At 44.0% G+C, this 20,826-nt stretch overlaps 1 protein-coding gene across 2 annotated transcripts in view; it reads left to right on the top strand.

Moving 5' to 3' along the window:
- The first annotated feature begins 288 nt into the window (after positions 1 to 288).
- LOC109872490 (bromodomain and WD repeat-containing protein 3) overlaps positions 289 to 20,826 on the top strand; it is a 33,477-nt gene continuing 12,939 nt past the window's right edge. For both annotated transcript variants that reach the window (XM_031807832.1, XM_031807833.1), the window contains exons 1-29: positions 289 to 456; positions 621 to 679; positions 781 to 810; positions 991 to 1,050; positions 3,741 to 3,891; positions 4,055 to 4,153; positions 4,560 to 4,720; positions 4,837 to 5,058; positions 5,232 to 5,332; positions 5,469 to 5,539; positions 5,729 to 5,829; positions 5,977 to 6,017; positions 6,100 to 6,204; positions 6,349 to 6,499; positions 13,267 to 13,401; positions 13,488 to 13,616; positions 13,747 to 13,972; positions 14,085 to 14,231; positions 14,854 to 15,034; positions 15,200 to 15,293; positions 18,055 to 18,222; positions 18,323 to 18,396; positions 18,908 to 19,100; positions 19,314 to 19,430; positions 19,613 to 19,720; positions 19,877 to 20,001; positions 20,072 to 20,154; positions 20,410 to 20,521; positions 20,713 to 20,774. In XM_031807832.1, coding sequence (XP_031663692.1) covers positions 423 to 456; positions 621 to 679; positions 781 to 810; positions 991 to 1,050; positions 3,741 to 3,891; positions 4,055 to 4,153; positions 4,560 to 4,720; positions 4,837 to 5,058; positions 5,232 to 5,332; positions 5,469 to 5,539; positions 5,729 to 5,829; positions 5,977 to 6,017; positions 6,100 to 6,204; positions 6,349 to 6,499; positions 13,267 to 13,401; positions 13,488 to 13,616; positions 13,747 to 13,972; positions 14,085 to 14,231; positions 14,854 to 15,034; positions 15,200 to 15,293; positions 18,055 to 18,222; positions 18,323 to 18,396; positions 18,908 to 19,100; positions 19,314 to 19,430; positions 19,613 to 19,720; positions 19,877 to 20,001; positions 20,072 to 20,154; positions 20,410 to 20,521; positions 20,713 to 20,774 — 3,340 coding nt within the window. In that variant the 5' untranslated portion in view covers positions 289 to 422. The remainder of the gene's footprint in view (positions 457 to 620; positions 680 to 780; positions 811 to 990; positions 1,051 to 3,740; positions 3,892 to 4,054; positions 4,154 to 4,559; positions 4,721 to 4,836; positions 5,059 to 5,231; positions 5,333 to 5,468; positions 5,540 to 5,728; positions 5,830 to 5,976; positions 6,018 to 6,099; positions 6,205 to 6,348; positions 6,500 to 13,266; positions 13,402 to 13,487; positions 13,617 to 13,746; positions 13,973 to 14,084; positions 14,232 to 14,853; positions 15,035 to 15,199; positions 15,294 to 18,054; positions 18,223 to 18,322; positions 18,397 to 18,907; positions 19,101 to 19,313; positions 19,431 to 19,612; positions 19,721 to 19,876; positions 20,002 to 20,071; positions 20,155 to 20,409; positions 20,522 to 20,712; positions 20,775 to 20,826) is intronic.

A 20,826-nucleotide genomic window follows, 5' to 3' on the forward strand; every position in this document is an offset into this window, starting at 1 on the left:
ATGAACTGTATGTAACTCAGTAAAATCTTAGACATTTCTGCTTACCACAAGCAATGCGTGTTAATGTTCCGAATGAGCGGCGGGGCTCTTAACGAAACTCCCCCATACAGAAGAGGCCTTCATCCAATGACTTTTAATCTTATATGTCATGTAATGGAACTGAGAGTAATAATGATCAAGGGCTCAGTACTGTATGACCTGTCCTCCAAAACCAGGTGGTATGGACACCAAGTGGCGCGTGCTGGAATTGCAGATTTGCTCTCATTGGTCGCGGGAGGGCGCTAACAAAGCACAAGGCGGTGAGATACAGCTAGCTAGCTAGCTTGAGAAAGGAAAAGGCCGAACGCTGCTGTGGAAATAATTATTGTGGCTATTCTACAAATACACTTTAATGAATCAAATGTCGGTGTTCTTATCAAGTGATGGCAGAAGAACAGTGCTCAGAAATCGAAGCTGGTGGGTGCTGAGTGTTTATTTCTCTATTAAAATATGAACGCAAACACTGTTTAGGGCTTATATTAGTTAGCCTAGCTAACTAGTTCGCTAATGTTAGCTGGCTAGTTAGCTACCTGGATAGCGTAGCTATTGAATGGCTAATTAATGCGCCTCTGCATTTTCAGAATTGTATTACCTCATTGCTAGATTTCTCCAGTCGGGACCGTGTAAAAAATCGGCACAGGTACGAATGACAAGTTATATCAAGAACTTTGATAGCTACAATTGCTATCTAGCTAAATAGGACTGAATGTGTGATAAATACTAGCAACTGTCTCTCCATAGATACTGGTTGAGGAACTAGAAGAGTATGAGGTAAGCTGCGCCGCTCTCGTCTGTATTAGCTTGTTCTCACGTCTCGTTTCCGCGATATTGACTGCTTTCTATTTTTATTGGCATGGTATACTTTTATTGATAGAGGCATTAACAGTATATCAAATACATTATTGTATTTGTGGTTTGATGCAATTATTTAACCGCGTGCCTCCCTTCTAGTTGATCCCGAAACGATGGAGTTGGGACGGCAAACAATACAAACGAAACTTCCAAGACTGGGTGAGTGTTATTATAATAAGTTCTTAATCTAATCAGTCCAGTAACAGTTTTCAATAATATAGGTACGTTTTTATATAAATATTTCCCGGCTTTTAAATCTTTGGATTTAATTGATGGATGATAGTGTGTTATTTTCACACCAACTGTGCATTTTAGTAATAGCCGGCATTTGATTACTTAATTTCTGACCAAATATATAAATTTTATTGCCGTTTTGTGTGTGCAAAGAGGAGGGGTTAAACGAGGGCAAACAGAACGAGGCTGTACAAAGGCTTGGAGAACGTCAATCTTAGCATACAGCCAATGAAATCGCAGTTACTATTTCAGCCAGCCGGGGAGAAGAGAAGGATGGTGATTCTGATTGGCCTTGGCTGTCGAGATCGCTCACTTTGTCTGATTGTGTGTACTAACTAAATTCATACAGGCAACAACTACCTGTTTACAACAGTATGACTTGTTATAGAGGGCATATTAATGTCATGTTTCACCCCAGTATTTTTTCGCATTCTTTGGGGAGAACCCTGAATCCAAAATGTGAAAACAGCTGCATTTTTGAAGTCAAGATCAAATCAAATTGTATTTGTCACATGCACCGAATACAAGCGGTGTAGTAGACCTTACAGTGAAATGCTTACTACAAGCCCTTAACCAACAATGCAGTTAAGAAAACATTTACTAAATAAACTAAAGTAAAAAACGTTTTATTTTTAAAGTAACACGGTACAATAACAGAGGCTATATACAGGGGGTACCAGTAATGAGTCAATGTGTGGGGGTACAGGTTAGGCAAGGTAATTTGTACATGTAGGTAGGGGTAAAGTGACTATGCATAGATAATTAACAGTGAGTAGCAGCAGTGTAAAAACCAAGGGGGGGTTGTCAATGTAAACAGTCCAGGTGGCCATTTGATGAATTGTTCAGCAGATCGATCTCTCTTCAACATCAGATGTACAACTTTTCAGTTTACACTATCCTTACTTTAGCTAAGTTAGCCTTTGATGTGGTGTGACCAAAGCCATATTCCTGGGGTGGATTCAATACGACAAAACGGGGTTCAGTGTTTAATTCAACGGAAACGGTACTGAACGACCAGTTGAATTATGGTTGCACGAGTTTTGCGATTTCAATGGTCACATCCATATTGAGCAGGCCACACCCACCAAACAGAAGCAAATGTACCTCAAGAAGGCTGTTGAAGAACAATGCGCACCGTCTTGGGGAAACATGGTGTTCAGTACAAACTGTCACGCAATGTAGCAAATGTTGAATTGAACTATACTCAACAAAGATATAAATGCAATGATTTCACAGAGTTACAGTTCATATAAGGAAAGCAGTTATTGAAATAAATGGATTTGGTCCTAATCTATAGAGTTCACATGACTGGGCAGGAGTGCAGCCATGGGTGGGCCTGGAAGGGTATAGGCCCACTCACTAGGGATTATTATTACAGACAGAAATACTCCTCAGTTTCATCAGCTGGTCTCAGACGATCCCGCAGGTGAAGAAGCCGGATGTGGAGGTCCTGGGCTGGCGTGGTTACATGTGGTTCTGAGGCGAGTTGGACGTACTGCCAAATTCTCTAAAACAATGTTGGAGGTGGCTTATGGTAGAGAAACTATCATTAAATTATCTGGCAACACCTCTGGTGGACATCCGTTCAGTCAGCATGCCAATTGCACATCTGTGGTGTTGTGGCAAACCTGCACATTTATAGTGGCCTTTTAGTGTCCCCAGCACAAGGTGCACTTGTGTAATGATCATGCTGTTTAATCAGCTTCTTGATATGCCACACCTGTCAGGTGGATGGATTATCTTGGAAAATGAGAAATGCTCACTAACAGGGATGTACACAAATTTGTGCACAACATTTTAGAGAAATAAGCTTTTTGTGGTATGAAACATTTCTGGAATCTTTTATTTCAGATCATGAAACATGGGACCAACACTTTACATGTTGTGTGTTCACCTATTAGCGTACCGTAAATACCACAGTATATAGACAAATAAAATAAGGATAGAAATTCTAACTATAAAGTTACTTCTTGCAGGGACATGGTGAGGGAGAGCCATTGTCTTTACACTATACAACTCGTGTGGTGGGTATATGGTGTAGATGCCCGGAGGTAGTATGGGAGACATCTCTCGAGATTTGAATTTAACTCTGTCTCTTTACACTACAGAAGTATCTTTCCTGGAACTAGTATGTGTCATCAAAGTTGTGAAGTGTAAAGCAGGACTGGGGTCCATTCGAAGGCAGGAAGTGATTTTAATTTAAAAATCCCAAATTGAAAACCTTTTGAAATAAATGGCTTTTACTCCTCCATTTATTGAAGTATTTTAAAATAGATGGTGCTTTTTCGCATTTGGAATTATTTAAGTTTACTTCCTAAAAATTGACTGCTTTCCATTCGAATTGACCCCAGCCACGGTGTAAAGAGGCCTTAATTTGGAGTTCATATTTTGTGCTCACACTGCACTTTCTGACCTACCGTGTGAATGTTTTACTGACAGAACATAACATCTAACTTATGATGATGAGTCTTCACTGTATAGGTTGTAAATGTCATATCTAAGTGGCTAGGGATATGGTCCTATTCCGGTATATTGATGTTGCTTTGATGACGTTTCACTACTGATTCCACTCACACAGGTCTATCTGATGGCTGTTTTCCCTCATGTGTCCACAGGTGATCTTAAACCAGCACATCCCTGCAGACTACCTGCTGAGAGTATGCCAGCAGATAGGTCCTCTCATAGACAAGGAGGCCCCACCTAGTGTCCCTGGGGTCCAAACCCTCCTGGGTTTGGGAAGGCAGTCTTTGCTTCGCACAGCTAAAAGTGAGCCCCCGTCTCTTCACTGTTTCTCTCTCTCTCTCATCATCAAATACTAACTAATGTCATAATCCCTACATAGGTATTTGGTTACACAGATGCAGAATAAATGTCCCAGGTCATACAGTCTGTAATGCTTTAGAATCATGCCTTCCTTTTTGTCTGTTAGGTTGTAGCCACACAGAATGGAGCGGAACTGCTGTTGCTGCGCTCCACCGGGGTCGACCCCCAGAACCCCCAGTCAGCTTTGGGAAGCCCCCGAGCATCGGTAAGCTGTGCTTTCAAAAGGAAAATTGCGAAATTCTGGCAATTAAGCCTGAATCAGATGAACTCGTAGACACCATTTTTATGGCTCTTGCGTGCAGTATGAAGGCCGTTGGAGGTAGTTTCGCGAGCCAATGCTAACTAGCGTTAGCACAATGACTAGAAGTCTACAGGTACGCCAGCAAAGGTACCCTCTAACTTCCTTCATACTGCACACCAAGACAAAATTTGTGTCCACGAGTTCATCTGACTCTGAGTAAGTAGATTAATTGAATCTCACAGTACCCCATTAATAAACATATATCCCTGAAACATGTAAACTATTGGTAACACTACAGAACAATACATATTTAAGTGTTTGTAAATCATTTTACCTCCGCTCAACTGACCTCTACTCTCTCGCCGTCTAGTGTCCATCATGGGTGCTCGCCAGGCTACTGGCACTGCCCGCTTCGGCCATGCTCTGCCATCCTACACCTATCAGCATGTGAAGATGCACAGGCGCATCCTGGGCCACCTGTCCTCTGTGTACTGTGTGGCTTTCGACCGCAGTGGCAGACGGATATTTACAGTAAGAGTCTGACAAAAGAGGAGAGAAGGAATACCAAAGACAGTTGTTGTCAGTTCCCTCTGAAGTGTGTCATTCTCTATGTTGCCGGTGTCTCATCGTGACCCCTCTCCTTCCAGGGTTCTGATGACTGTCTGGTAAAGATATGGTCCACAGATGATGGCCGGCTGCTGTCCACCCTGCGTGGCCATGCGGCCGAGATCTCCGACATGGCGGTGAACTACGACAACACGCTAATCGCCTCAGCCAGCTGTGACAAGGTCATCAGAGTGTGGTGCCTGCGCACCTGCGCCCCCATCACTGTGCTGCAGGGCCATGCAGCCTCCATCACCTCCATACAGGTCAGGACAGCCCTCAGGACTAAGCAATAAGAACCTAGTTACTCCCTTCAATATTCAGGAATTTACCTTCTGCCATGTAAAATATCTTGCATGAAACCTGTTGGTTTTTGACAACGTCATTTTGTGACCCTTTCTGCTTGAGAAATGTGTGTGACACCCCCTGTCTTCCTCAGTTTTGTCCGGCGGTTAAAGGACCAATGCGGTACCTGGCCTCCACCGGAGCAGACGGCATGGTGTGTTTCTGGCAATGGCACTCGCTCAGCATGAAGTTCGTGTAAGTGTTGGACAGCAGAGTTTGTCTGAGGCAAAACAATGGGATGAGAATGCAATGTTTATTTTTATTTTCAACCAGTCAGGTGTATTGTGGTTTAGGTGAACCTAACCTGTATTGCGTTCTGATTCCTCCTCAGTGACCGGCCAGTCAAGTTCATTGAGCGGTCAAGGCCTGGGGTCCAGATCTCCACCTCCTCCTTCAGCTGTGGTAGGTGGCCACTAATAAACAACATGCTTTGCATTACATTTATTCCACTTCACCGTTTCACTGAATTATGGAGTTAATTACTGAATTCAAATGACTATTTGATCAAGGCAAGTTTTCACAAAGCCACAGAACTAGTTCTGTTTGTTAGTTTAATGTACTTACGTGTTGTTCCCTTGCTCTTTGAATCAGGTGGGATGTTCCTGGCTACAGGCAGCACGGATCATGTAATCAGGGTGTATTACCTTGGCTCTGAAACACCCATGAAGCTCTCTGAGTTGGACTCTCACATGGTAAGACACAGAGCAGAGAAGAACAGAGATGGAGAGCGACAGACATAAGAGCGAGAGAGGATCAATGGAGCTAGATCACAGAGCACTTGCACTGTTCATAGTTTGTTTCTCACTACTCCTTTTGTTAACTCCTACCTCTTCTTCAAGGACAAAGTTGTGGTGGTCCAGTTTTGTAACAACAGTTACAGGTTAGTGTGTGCAATTGTCTCTTAGATAAAAACTATTTTGATTTGTTGCTGTGTGGCTTCTAACTGCTGTGTCTGGTCCCAGTCTGAGGTTTGTGAGTGGTAGTCGTGACGGCACAGTCAGGATATGGCATTACCAGCAGCAGGAGTGGAAGAGCATTACTCTGGACATAGCCACTAGACTGCCAGGGTAAGACAATGCTGTCCAGCTGCAATAGTGTCCAGAATTGACATCTGTGCAGCAGTATTTAATTCTGTGCAGCATCAAATAGGTTTATGTTTCTGTCTCATTAGTAAGTGGTTAGCATGTATTTAACGTATGCGATTGTCACAGGACTGCTGTTGTGAATGGCGAGGACAAGACCAAGCTGGTGCCGACAATGGTGGCCTGGGACCGTGGTGACCGCACGGTTGTCACAGCGGTCTCTAACTACCTGCTCAAAGTGTGGAGCTCCACCACGGGCCAGCTTCTGCATGTGCTATCTGTGAGTAGATGTCTATCTCCTGTTTTTACTATTTTCTATAATAATAGTGAAGACATCAAAACTATGAAATAACACAGAATCATGTAGTAAGTAACAAAGTGTTCAACAGATTCTTCAAAACAGCTACCCTTTGCCTTGATGACCGCTTTGCACACTCTTGGCATTCTCTCAACCAGCTTCACCTGGAAAACTTTTCCAACAGAGTTCCCACATATGCTGAGCAATTGTTGGCCGCTTTTCCTTGCAGGGTAGCCTAGTGGTTAGAGCGTTGGACTAGTAACCGGAAGGTTGCAAGTTCAAACCCCTGAGCTGATACGGTACAAATCTGTCGTTCTGCCCCTGAACAGGCAGTTAACCCACTGTTCCTAGGCCGTCATTGAAAATAAGAATTTGTTCTTAACTGACTTGCCTAGTTAAATAAAGGTCAAATAAATTTAAAAAATTAAAACTCTGTGGTCCGACTCATCCCAAACATCTCAATTTGGTTGAGGTTGGGGGATTGTGGAGGCCAGGTCATCTGATGCAGATCACTCTCCATCTCGGTAAAATAGCTCTTACACAGCCTGGAGGTGTGTTGGGGCATTGTCTTGTTGAAAAACAAATGATAGTCCCACTAAGCCCAAACCAGCTGGGATGGCGTATTGCTGCAGAATGCTGTGGTAGCCATGCTGGTTAAGTGTGCCTTGAATTCTAAGTAAATCACAGACGGTGTCATCAGCAAAGCACCCCCACACCATAACACCTCCTCCTCCATGCTTTATGGTGGGAAATACACATGCGGAGATCATCCGTTCACACACACCGAATCTCACAAAGACACAGCGGTTGGAACCAAAAATCTCCAATTTGGACTCCAGATTTCCACCTGTCTAATGTCCATTGCTGGTGTTTCTTGGCCCAAGCAAGGCTCTTCTTATTATTGGTGTCCTTTAGTAGTGGTTTGCAGCAATGACCATGAAGGCCTGATTTACCATGAAGGCCTGATTTATACGGAACTCTTGTTAACGGATATGCACAAAAACACAAGAACGAGAGCTCAACATTACATTTAAACTACTCAATCAGTATGAGGAGTGAAGTCTCTGATGGACATTGACTAGAGCAGGGAAGTCAGGCATAAGTTTCTGACGTCACTATGCACAGGATTGCTGAGGTTAGAGTCCGTAAGAGATGATCTCTGCCTTGGCTTATATTTCATCACTGAAAATGTCTGTTCACATACCAAGGTTGACACAAACAGTGCAAACATCTTCTGAGCATGACTCTTAATCTTTGGAGCATTTTGTTCATTGAGAGATGCATAGAACCTCGTCAGTGACATTGTTTTGAATAGTTATCCAATCACATCAGACTGAAGATCTATAAGCTCAAGTTGCAGGTCAGTGGGAGCGTTATCCACATTGAAGGTGAAAGGAGAGGAAACCAACAGCATGTCATTTTCCAATACTTTGAAAACTCACCGCTCAAAGCACGCAGCAGCGATGTATACTTCTCCTGCTGGTCATCTGATAGCGAACAGACTAGTAGTGATGTATACTTCTCCTGCTGGTCATCTGATAGCGAACAGACTAGTAGTGATGTATACTTCTCCCTCTGGTCATCTGATAGGGAACAGACTAGTAGTGATGTATACTTCTCCTGCTGGTCATCTGATAGGGAACAGACTAGTAGTGATGTATACTTCTCCTGCTGGTCATCTGATAGCGAACAGACTAGTAGTGATGTATACTTCTCCTGCTGGTCATCTGATAGGGAACAGACTAGTAGTGATGTATACTTCTCCTGCTGGTCATCTGATAGCGAACAGACTAGTAGTGATGTATACTTCTCCTGCTGGTCATCTGATAGGGAACAGACTAGTAGTGATGTATACTTCTCCTGCTGGTCATCTGATAGGGAACAGACTAGTAGTGATGTATACTTCTCCTGCTGGTCATCTGATAGCGAACAGACTAGTAGTGATGTATACTTCTCCTGCTGGTCATCTGATAGCGAACAGACTAGTAGTGATGTATACTTCTCCCGCTGGTCATCTGATAGGGAACAGACTAGTAGTGATGTATACTTCTCCCTCTGGTCATCTGATAGCGAACAGACTAGTAGTGATGTATACTTCTCCTGCTGGTCATCTGATAGGGAACAGACTAGTAGTGATGTATACTTCTCCTGCTGGTCTTCTGATAGCGAACAGACTAGTAGTGATGTATACTTCTCCCGCTGGTCATCTGATAGGGAACAGACTAGTAGTGATGTATACTTCTCCCGCTGGTCATCTGATAGCGAACAGACTAGTGATGTATACTTCTCCTGCTGGTCATCTGATAGCGAACAGACTAGTAGTGATGTATACTTCTCCTGCTGGTCATCTGATAGGGAACAGACTAGTAGTGATGTATACTTCTCCTGCTGGTCATCTGATAGCGAACAGACTAGTAGTGATGTATACTTCTCCCGCTGGTCATCTGATAGCGAACAGACTAGTAGTGATGTATACTTCTCCTGCTGGTCATCTGATAGCGAACAGACTAGTAGTGATGTATACTTCTCCCTCTGGTCATCTGATAGGGAACAGACTAGTAGTGATGTATACTTCTCCTGCTGGTCATCTGATAGGGAACAGACTAGTAGTGATGTATACTTCTCCTGCTGGTCATCTGATAGCGAACAGACTAGTAGTGATGTATACTTCTCCTGCTGGTCATCTGATAGGGAACAGACTAGTAGTGATGTATACTTCTCCTGCTGGTCATCTGATAGCGAACAGACTAGTAGTGATGTATACTTCTCCTGCTGGTCATCTGATAGGGAACAGACTAGTAGTGATGTATACTTCTCCTGCTGGTCATCTGATAGGGAACAGACTAGTAGTGATGTATACTTCTCCTGCTGGTCATCTGATAGCGAACAGACTAGTAGTGATGTATACTTCTCCTGCTGGTCATCTGATAGCGAACAGACTAGTAGTGATGTATACTTCTCCCGCTGGTCATCTGATAGGGAACAGACTAGTAGTGATGTATACTTCTCCTGCTGGTCATCTGATAGCGAACAGACTAGTAGTGATGTATACTTCTCCTGCTGGTCATCTGATAGGGAACAGACTAGTAGTGATGTATACTTCTCCTGCTGGTCATCTGATAGGGAACAGACTAGTAGTGATGTATACTTCTCCTGCTGGTCATCTGATAGCGAACAGACTAGTAGTGATGTATACTTCTCCTGCTGGTCATCTGATAGCGAACAGACTAGTAGTGATGTATACTTCTCCCGCTGGTCATCTGATAGGGAACAGACTAGTAGTGATGTATACTTCTCCCTCTGGTCATCTGATAGCGAACAGACTAGTAGTGATGTATACTTCTCCTGCTGGTCATCTGATAGGGAACAGACTAGTAGTGATGTATACTTCTCCTGCTGGTCTTCTGATAGCGAACAGACTAGTAGTGATGTATACTTCTCCCGCTGGTCATCTGATAGGGAACAGACTAGTAGTGATGTATACTTCTCCCGCTGGTCATCTGATAGCGAACAGACTAGTAGTGATGTATACTTCTCCTGCTGGTCATCTGATAGCAAACAGACTAGTAGTGATGTATACTTCTCCTGCTGGTCATCTGATAGGGAACAGACTAGTAGTGATGTATACTTCTCCTGCTGGTCATCTGATAGCGAACAGACTAGTAGTGATGTATACTTCTCCCGCTGGTCATCTGATAGCGAACAGACTAGTAGTGATGTATACTTCTCCTGCTGGTCATCTGATAGCGAACAGACTAGTAGTGTCGGAAGGTGGGTGAGATTGTTGGCTTCTACTTGGCGGGTCAGGAGGAGTAATTTTCCCTTGAAGGCTTTGACAAGACTACATCTGATGTGCAAAAAGGCCCTTCCCTTGTAGTTTGGAATTCAGTTCATTTATGAGGGCCATGATGTCCACGGTGAAGGGAAATCCACATTTTCCTTTCATTTGAAAAATTCAGCAATCTCTGACTTCAGGTCCCACACCCTTTTAAGTTCCTTCCCCAAACTCAGCCATCTCACATTTGTGTGGTAGGGGAGATCTGCATGACTCCACTCTCTTTTCCAGCAGTGAGACAACCTGCCTGTGGTTTAAACATTTTGCTCTATTGAAGTTTACCACTTTAGTGACTGTATCCACAACATGGCTCATTTTCATTGTACCTCCTGATGAATAATGCAATGCAGGAAAATTATTTTCTGATCTGGGTTCAGCTCAGCTACTTGATCTTGTATCCTTTTCAAAAGGCCAATGTTTTTTCCTGTCACGTTTGGGTACCCATTAGTGGCCACACTGGATAACTTTTCAAAACTCGGTCCCAGCTTTGTCACAGACTTATTATTTTCCTCCAATAAATCTTTCCCTGTGGTTGTGCTCTTCATTGACTGCACTGAAGCAAGCGCCTCTGTCATTTCAAAGTCTGGGGTTATGTCTCGTAAGAATATCGACAACTGCACCGTGTCACGTGCATCACTGCTCTCATCCAGGGCCAAGGAGAAATAAGGTAAATGATTTCACCTGTTTTTCAATTGTTGTTCCATTGCGATGTCCTCGACACGCTGTGTCACTGTTCGTCTTGACAGGAAACATTTTCAAACAGCACTTTCTTGTCGGGAGAAGTGTTGCTGCAGAGTCAATTAAACATTCTTTAATGAATTCGCCCTCATCAAATGGCTTGCTATGTTTAGCAATTTTATGGGACAGTACATAGCTAGCTCTTGCAATTCTGTTGTTTGCTGAATGCAGTTTTATAAAAAGTCTTTGCTGTTTTTGCGACTGAGAAAGCAACTCTTTCGATGCACTTGCCCTCTGCTCAGAAGGCATATTCCTATATTTCTCTGCATGCTTCGTCTGGAAGTGTCGGGACAAGTTGTAGTCTTTCAAGACAGCGATGCTCTCGTTGCACACTAAGCACACAGCTTTCCCTGATACACCAATAAAAAAAGATTTCAATGTCCAGCCTACATTCATCTGCTTTCCTTTTCTTTGAAAAACTAACTTTTGCGCAATTTCTAGCTAGCTACTATTTGTAACTGCGACGTGTGTGTCAGCCTGTCAGTCACTGTCTGTCCTCGTGCAGTTGTTATTTATACGTGTCTTCAAAATAAATCTCATACAAGCGGTGGGAGTTAAATCATGACACAAAGGCGAGTATTCATTGTGCTTTTAATTGGAATAACAAATATGTTTTTCTAAACTTTACTATCGCAAATGATTTGATCTGAGCATGATTCCACGGGTCATATTGAATCAGGCCGCATACGGCCTCCGGGCCGGGCTTTAAGGGTCGGTAAATCCGGAACATTTCAAGAACTTTGAAAGTTTCTTCAAGTGCAGTCGCAAAAACCATCAAGCGTTATGATGAAACTGTCTCTCATGAGGACCGCCACAGGAAAGGAAGACCCAGAGTTACCTCTGCTGCAGATGATAAGTTCATTAGAGTTACAAGCCTCAGAAATTGCAGCCCAAATAAATGCTTCACAGAGTTCAAGTAACAGACACATCTCAACATCAACTGTTCAGAGGAGACTGTGAATCAGGCCTTCATGGTTGAATTGCTGCAAAGAAACCACAACTAAAGGACACCAATAATAAGAAAAGACTTGCTTGGGCCAAGAAACATCTGTCCTTTTTGGTTTGATGAGTCCAAATGTGAGATTTTTAGTTCCAACTGCTGTGACTTTGTGACACGCAGGCTAGGTGAACAGATCTCTGCATGTGTGGTTCCCACAGTGAAGCATGGAGGAGGTGGTGTGAGGGTGCTTTGCTGGTGACACTGTCAGTGATTTATTTAGAATTCAAGACACACTTAACCAGCATGGCTTACCACTATCATTTGTTTAACAACAGGAAAATTACCCAACACACCTCCAGGCAGTGTAAGGGCTATATGACCAAGAAGGAGAGTGATGGAGTGCTTTATCAGATGACCTGGCCTCCACAATCACCTGACCTTAACCCAATTGAGATAGTTTGGAATGAGTTGGACCGCGGAGTGAAGGAAAAGCAGCCAACAAGTGCTCAGCATATATGGGAACTCCTTCAAGACTGTTGGAAAAAGTATTCCAGGTGAAGCTGGTTGAGAGAATGCCAAGAGTTTGCAAAGCTGTCATCGAGGCAAAGTGTGGCTACTTTGAAGAATTTGTTTAACACTTTTTGGTTACTACATATGTGTTATTTCATAATTTTGATGTCTTTGGTATTATTCTACAATGTAGAAAATTGTTTGCATGAGTAGGTGTGTAAAAACCTTTGACTGGTACTGTACATACTAGATACAGGTAACTGCCAAAATAAAGGAAACACTAACAAAGTATCTTAATAGGGCATTGGGCCACCATGAGCTGCCAGAACACCTTCAATGCACCTTGGCATGTGTCTGGAACTCTATTAAAAAGAATACTACACTCTTCTTCCACAAGAAATTCCATAATTTGGTGTTTTGTTGATGGTGGTGGAAAACGTTGTCTCAGGCGCCACTCCAGAATCTCTTTCAAAGTCACTGAGATCTCTTCTAGCCATGGTAGCCAAAATAATGGGCAACTGGGAATTTTATCACATGACCATAAGCATGATGGGATGTTCATAGCTTAATTAACTAAGGAACCACACCTGTTTGGAAGCACCTGCTTTCAATATACTTTGTATCCCTCATTTACTCAAGTATTTATTTTGTTTTGGCAGTTACCTGTATGTTTCTGGTCTCTTCAGTGAGTGAGACCTGTTACGACTGAATGTGCTGTTCCTCCAGGGTCATGATGATGAGGTGTTTGTCCTGGAGGCCCACCCCTTTGACCACCGCATCATGCTCTCTGCCGGCCACGACGGCAACATCTACATGTGGGACCTCTCCAAGGGATCCAAGATCCGTAACTTCTTCAACATGGTGGAGATTGATTACATGGTGACTGTGTTGGTGGCTGTGTTTTACCCTGGCAGACATTCATACAAGCCTTTCTCTCTCTGTCTCAGATTGAGGGCCAAGGTCACGGAGCTGTATTTGACTGTAAGTTCTCAGCTGATGGACAACATTTTGCCTGCACTGACTCCCATGGCCACCTGCTCATCTTTGGCTTTGGCTGCAGCAGACCCTATGAGAAGGTGAGTCCCTGGCCTCTCCACGTGGCTCATTTGGAGAAAGATGTGTAAGTTACATGTTATCGTATCGCTTGTAAAGAGAAAATGTTACAAAGAATAACAAAGCTCCTCTTCCTCCATATCCTTCCTCTAGATTCCTGACCAAATGTTCTTCCACACTGACTTCAGGCCGCTAATCCGAGACGCCAATAACTTTGTCCTGGACGAGCAGACCCAGCAGGCGCCCCACCTTATGCCCCCTCCCTTCCTTGTGGATGTGGACGGTAACCCCCACCCCACCCACTACCAGCGCCTGGTGCCCGGCAGGGAGAGCTGCAAGGATGAGCATCTGGTGCCCCAGCTTGGCTACATGGCGAATGGTAAACCTCCTTACCAATGCTTCTTAGTGGTTTCAACAATAATTCTTTACTAGGCTCTTGAATCAAAATGTGAGTAACACTGGGATTTCTAACCTACTTCTCTGTTGCTTAGGTGATGGTGAGGTGGTTGAGCAGGTGATCGGCCAGCAAACAGCAGAGGAGGGTCATGGAGAAAGCCCTTTGGATGTCCTGATCAGAGAGTTGCAGAACCAACCGGATGAGAGGCGGGACCAAGATGGAGTGCCTGAAGGAGAGGGTGGTACGTGTCAGTCTCATGTAACCATATTTATACTGAACAAAAATAGAAACGCAATGTGTAAAGTGTTGGTCCCATGTTTCATGAGCTGAAGTAAAATACGCACAAAAAGCTTATTTCTCTCAAATTTTGGCCACAAATTTGTTTACCTCCCTGTTTGCGCTGGGGACAATAAAACACCACTCCAAAATGTGCAGTTTTGTCACACTACACAATGCTACAGATGTCTCAAGTTTTGAGGGAGCATGCAATTGGCATGCTGACTGCAGGACTGCTATTTCCAGGATTGCTGTTGTCAGAGAATTGAATGTTCATTAGCCTACCATAAGCCGCCTCATTTTAGAGAATTTGGCAGTACGTCCAACTGGCCTCAAATGCAGACCACGTGTACCCACGCCAAGCCAGGACCTCCACATCCGGCTTCTTTACCTGCAGGATAGTCAATTGATTTATTTCCTTATATGAACTGTAACTCAGTAAAATCTTTGAAATTGTTGCATTTTGTATTTTTGTTCAATGTACATATGGGGATGCCCCTTGAATCTTCTTATTGGATTGCATCTGCATATTGGATTTCAGATTTTGTAGTCATGAATTCAAGTTGAATGTTTTCCCTCATTTGCAGCTGTTGAGGGAGCAGAGGTAGTGGGATCGCCCCCTAACGTGGGCCTGAGGAGGAGTGGTCAGGTGGAGGGGGTGCGTCAAATGCACCACAACGCCCCTCGCAGTCAGATGGCCACGGAGAGGGACCTGCTGGCCTGGAGCAGGAGGGTGGTTGTCAACGAAGTCCAGCAAGGGGTCCTCCGGTGAGACTGGCTAAATAACCAGAGGGCCTACCTGAGATGGCCTTGAACCTTCTTTTCTAACCATTCCTGTCCATCCTCTTAAATTTGTGCCTAGGACTATTTGTAAGATTTCCTAGACAGATATCCCCCAGTGGCTGACTGAAGCTGTGTGTTTGTGTTGTTTAGGGTGATGGAGGAGACCAGGCGGGCCAAAGGTGAGGTGGAGTGTTCCCTCTACAACACAGAGAGGAGAAGGAAACCTGTACTCGGTGCTCCTAAGGTGAGTCTCTACACTACTGTCCCACAGCTCTCTATCTCTTTCAGAACAAATTTCCCCCTTCCCTTTGTTGATTTATACCAGTTATTCCCAAACGGGTACGCCAAATAAAAATGTCATTCACATATATTTTTTTATAATAATATAAAATAATAATAAATGTCTTCACATTTTCAATCAGTCCCAAGGGGCTATAAATTTAGGTGAGTTTTTTTCTCTCACCTCGTTTCAATATCAAAAATAAAATGAAACCATCTAGTGTTCAGCGAAATAACAACACATTGTCAAATACAGGTAGCCTAGTTAAATAATTAACATCCAATCACATTAACCGTTACTCTCTCTAGGGATTTCCACGAACGGTCCATATGTAGCCAAACGTAGCTGCTGCTCATTCTGCAGTACTGCACCTGTTGACGACACAAGTTGTTCTGCTGCCACGAGCACATCCAATGCTAGCATCAGTAATTCCACATTTGTTGTTACCCAGCTAGCATGGACATGGACAGTTGTGAATCTGATGCTTGCGAATAGCTACTGACCCCTTACCCGGGAAAGCAACGAACAACAGACGGGGACGTTGGACCATCGAAGAGGCGCAAATATGATTTGAACTACTACTACTATTGATTTGGGGTTCACTTATATTGGGAGTAGTGCCTTTTCTCAGCCACAGTGTGTTATATGTGCAAAAGTACTATCTCACAACTCAATGAAACCTTCACTGTTGCGCAGACATTTAGAAACAACATGCCAATTTGAAAAATAAGCCACAGAAGTTTTTGGAGCGAGAATTAAGACAACTTTCGAGTAGTAATACATGTATAAAAGCAACAGACACTATTAATAAGAAGGGGCTAGAAACGTCATCTATGATGAGCTACCAAGTGGCTAGGACAGGCAAGACCCATCCTATTGGACTTAATTATTCCTGCTGCCGCAGCTATGGGTGGGACAATTCTGGGGGAACAGGCCAAAAAGACTATACAGACAATGCCTTCATCAAACAACAGTTTCACGATGCATCAGTGACATGGCAGGAGATGTTTTGAAACAATTACTGTTTCACATACAAGCCAGTGAGTTCTATGCATTACAGCTGGATGAGTCAACAGACGAGGTGGGCACAGATTCTGGTATATGTCCGTTACGTTTATGGGGGGTCAATTAAGGAAGACATCTTCTTCGGCAAACCACTGGAAACCAGGACAACAGAAGAGGATATTTATGCAGGTAATTTCCCGAAACGGATGACACAAACAACTGGATAAGTTATCCCTTTCATGCCCTGCCTCCAGTCCACTTACCGATATCTGAACAAGAGAGCCTCATCGATATTGCAACAAGCGGTTCTGTGAAAATGTTATCAGAAGCCACTGCCAGATTTCTGGATTGGGCTGCGCTCAGAGTATCCTGCCTTGGCAAATCGCGCTGTTAAGACACTGATGCCCTTTGCAACCACGTACCTATGTGAGAGTGGATTCTCAGCCCCCACTAGCATGAAAACTACATACAGCCACAGACTGTGTGTGGAAAATGATTTAAGACTGAGACTCTCTCTAATACAACCCAACATTGCAGAGTTATGTGCATCCTTTCAAGCACACCCTTCTCATTAACCTGTGGTGAGTTATTCACACCCTTCTCATTAACCTGTGGTGAGTTATTCACACCCTTCTCATTAACCTGTGGTGAGTTATTCACACCCTTCTCATTAACCTGTGGTGAGTTATTCACATCCTTCTCATTAACCTGTGGTGAGTTATTCACACCCTTCTCATTAACCTGTGGTGAGTTATTCACACCCTTCTCATTAACCTGTGGTGAGTTATTCACACCCTTCTCATTAACCTGTGGTGAGTTATTCACACCCTTCTCATTAACCTGTGGTGAGTTATTCACACCCTTCTCATTAACCTGTGGTGAGTTATTCACACCCTTCTCATTAACCTGTGGTTAGTTATTCACACCCTTCTCATTAACCTGTGGTGAGTTATTCACACCCTTCTCATTAACCTGTGGTGAGTTATTCACACCCTTCTCATTAACCTGTGGTTAGTTATTCACACCCTTCTCATTAACCTGTGGTGAGTTATTCACACCCTTCTCATTAACCTGTGGTGAGTTATTCACACCCTTCTCATTAACCTGTGGTGAGTTATTCACACCCTTCTCATTAACCTGTGGTGAGTTATTCACACCCTTCTCATTAACCTGTGGTGAGTTATTCACACCCTTCTCATTAACCTGTGGTGAGTTATTCACACCCTTCTCATTAACCTGTGGTGAGTTATTCACACCCTTCTCATTAACCTGTGGTGAGTTATTCACACCCTTCTCATTAACCTGTGGTGAGTTATTCACACCCTTCTCATTAACCTGTGGTGAGTTATTCACCATTTCAATGAACAAATAAAGTTTTATATGTAAGATGGATAAATAAAGAGCAAAATAATTGATTATTACTATTTGTGCCCTGGTCCTATAAGAGCTCTTTGTCACTTCCCACGAGCTGGGTTGTGACAAACTCACACTCATTCTTATGTTTATTAAATATATCGTATACTGTGTGTGGCAGGCTTACAATGATGGCAAAAAAACAAACATTTTGAGAGTGTGCTGACCCTGGTGCTAGAGGGGGTACGCAGCTGGAGGTTGAATGTTTGAAGGGGTACGGGACTATTAAAAGTTTGTGAACCACTGGTTTATACCAATAGCTTATTTTCTATCATTTAACGACTTCTCACCCCTTCCCACCCTGTAGACCGAGGAGCAGGCTCCATGCAAGCGCTCCCTGCGGCGAACCCAGAGGAAGAAGAAGAAGCAGACCAGACCTGCACCAGCGTACCAGACCCGCTCATCACGAGATCGCCGCCCTGTGGATAGGCGGAGGAACTCTGACAGCCAGATGGACTCAGACAGCGATGGAGAGGTGGGGGGGGGGGGGTTGTAGTCTGTTGTTCTTGGAAGTAGCAGAGGTTTTGGTGTTGTCATGTTAGAAGAGGTCTAATCATGTTTCCATGTGTCTACAGGCAGAGGAGCAGGCAGAGGCCAGCGATGCTTCCTCTGATGGGGAAGCACAGTGGCAGAGTGACAGCAGTTCCAGGTAAATGTCTATCATCTCCTAAACAGTCAAAGTTTAACCAAAAACACTTTCCCAGGCGTTTCTTTAGATATCAGCAAATACTAGCCAGTTATGCTACCGTTAGCTAGCTATTTAACCAAATGAGAATGTGTAGAATTCCATGGCTGAATGCCTCTACTCACAATTTAAGTAATTCCAATTAGCTACTGTTTTTGTTGTAGTTCTTAGGTCAAAAGATTAAAGCAAATGATCCCAATTCTAGTACAGTAGCAGCTTGTGACTAGTTCATGTTGAACATGTATTAGAAGTAGGCTAGATCTGATAGCTGTATGATTTTTTTTTTACATTAACTTTAATATCCGACCTGGCTGAGATGTTATTGTCTCAGTTTATTTTGTGTTTTCTTCCCCTCTAATCAAAATATGTTATACTTACAACCAAATGGAATGGGTTTTAAATTGAAACATCTTTAATTAGGGTCAAATTTGAACAATTTCTACATTTTAGATGTATCTCCTCTTCTCCCCCTCAGTGTCTCCTCCAGTGACTACTCTGATTGGACAGCTGATGCGGGGATCAACCTCCAGCCCCCCAAGCGTACCAGCAGAAGGCAGGTGCGGCCGCCCGGTGGCTCCAGCAGCTCGGAGGAGGCGGAGGGCCAGGGAGAGGAGGCCAGGAGGAAGCAGGCGAAGGAGAAGAAGAAGCCCAAGCAGACCAAACAGAAGGTGAGCTCACAGAATGTACAGTAGAGACATGGGCATTGGGCAGGGAATGGTGCAGCCAACGGGCTGCTTGAAAATGGTGTATCTCAGTTACTGGCTATACAGACTATAGTGCTTGTAGCTAGTTTATGTGCTGAGGCCTAATGAGAGGGAAAGTTTCGTTACCTTAGCATGTGTGATATTGCGGACTGTTTAACCCAGTCTCTTTGTGCTCAGAAACCCAGTTCGTCTCTGTCTCTGGCTGGCTGTGACGCGGAGGAATGGCTTCCCCCGTCCTGGATCATGGAGACCATCCCCCGACGCTCGCCTTTTGTGCCACAGATGGGTGATGAGGTAAGGAACCCTACTGCCTGATGGGCCATATGAGGTTCAGCCGAGTACCCCACAAAATATCTTCACATTTTGACATTTGCGCTTAATCTCTACCGCATTTTATACGATAGTGCAAGGTTCGTGTCCTAGTTGATAGACATTGTGGCCTGTATGATGACCCTTCTCTTCCTATTGCTCACCAGCTGATGTACTTCAGGCAGGGCCACCAGGCCTATGTCAGGGCGGTTCGCAGGGCCAAGGCCTACAGCATCAACCCTCAGAAACAGTCCTGGAACAAGCTCAACCTCAGGGTGAGACCAACCCTCAACACTTACATTGCTTCCTTTGTCTACTTTATGTTATTTTATGTATTTTGTATGTCCTTCATGGATTCCATATCTTTAATGTGGCCTGGTGTTTTATTCCTCTTATCACCCCCTCTCTCTGTCTGTTTTCTCGTCGTTCAGGACCAGGAGTCTGTGAAGGTAGTTGGTATCAAGTATGAAGTGGGCCCCCCCACCCTCTGTTGTCTAAAACTGGCTTTCCTGCACCCCATCTCAGGCAAAATGACCAATGAGTCGTTCTCCCTAAAGTAAGTCATCCATCTTATTATTTTGTGTGAAAAGAATATGGCAATGAATGACATGTCCTTGTTCTCTCAGGTACCATGACATGCCGGATGTCATCGATTTCCTGGTGCTTCAGCAGTTCTATGACGAAGCTAAAGAGCACAACTGGCAGACAGGTTAGTGTTTCTTCCCTCCGCCAGCCTCTCTCCAGCATGCAGAACACAAGCCTGTCAGAGGATGTGCCCAGTTTACTCCCCTACCTGTTTATCTCCTACACTCCTCTTTATTTGTGTGCCATGTAAGGAATGTGTTGCAGTCTTCCACATGTTTGTGTTCTGTGGGATGTATCGTTTCAGTTCATGCTCCCATACATCCTTGTGGTGATTCAAGGACCAGCATGTACTGAAACGAGCATGATTTGTCCCTGCTAGGTATGCGCTTCCGGAGCATCATCGATGACGCCTGGTGGTTTGGCTCAGTGGAGGACCAACAGCCACTCCAGCCAGAGTACCCAGACAGCCTGTTCCAGTGCTACACTGTCAAGTGAGTCAATGTGTACCCTGCATCTCACTGTGTTAAATAGATAGAGATGATACTGTAGACCTCCGCTTACACAGTCTGGAGGGTTATGTCAGTGTTTGCCTCAATAGCTCATACTGTAGCTTACACACAATAGGAGGAAAATATTAATGTCTTATGATACTGAATGTTAAGTTGCGATTTCTCTTGACTAGGTGGGATAATAGCGAGAGGGAGAAGATGAGCCCTTGGGACATGGAGCCCATTCCTGATGAAGGTTAGTATCACTGCTTCTATCAGTGGCTCCTCAACCATCTCAGATCATCTAC

The sequence above is a fragment of the Oncorhynchus kisutch genome, linkage group LG28 (genome assembly GCF_002021735.2).
Source record: "Oncorhynchus kisutch isolate 150728-3 linkage group LG28, Okis_V2, whole genome shotgun sequence".
Taxonomy (NCBI): Eukaryota; Metazoa; Chordata; class Actinopteri; order Salmoniformes; family Salmonidae; genus Oncorhynchus; species Oncorhynchus kisutch.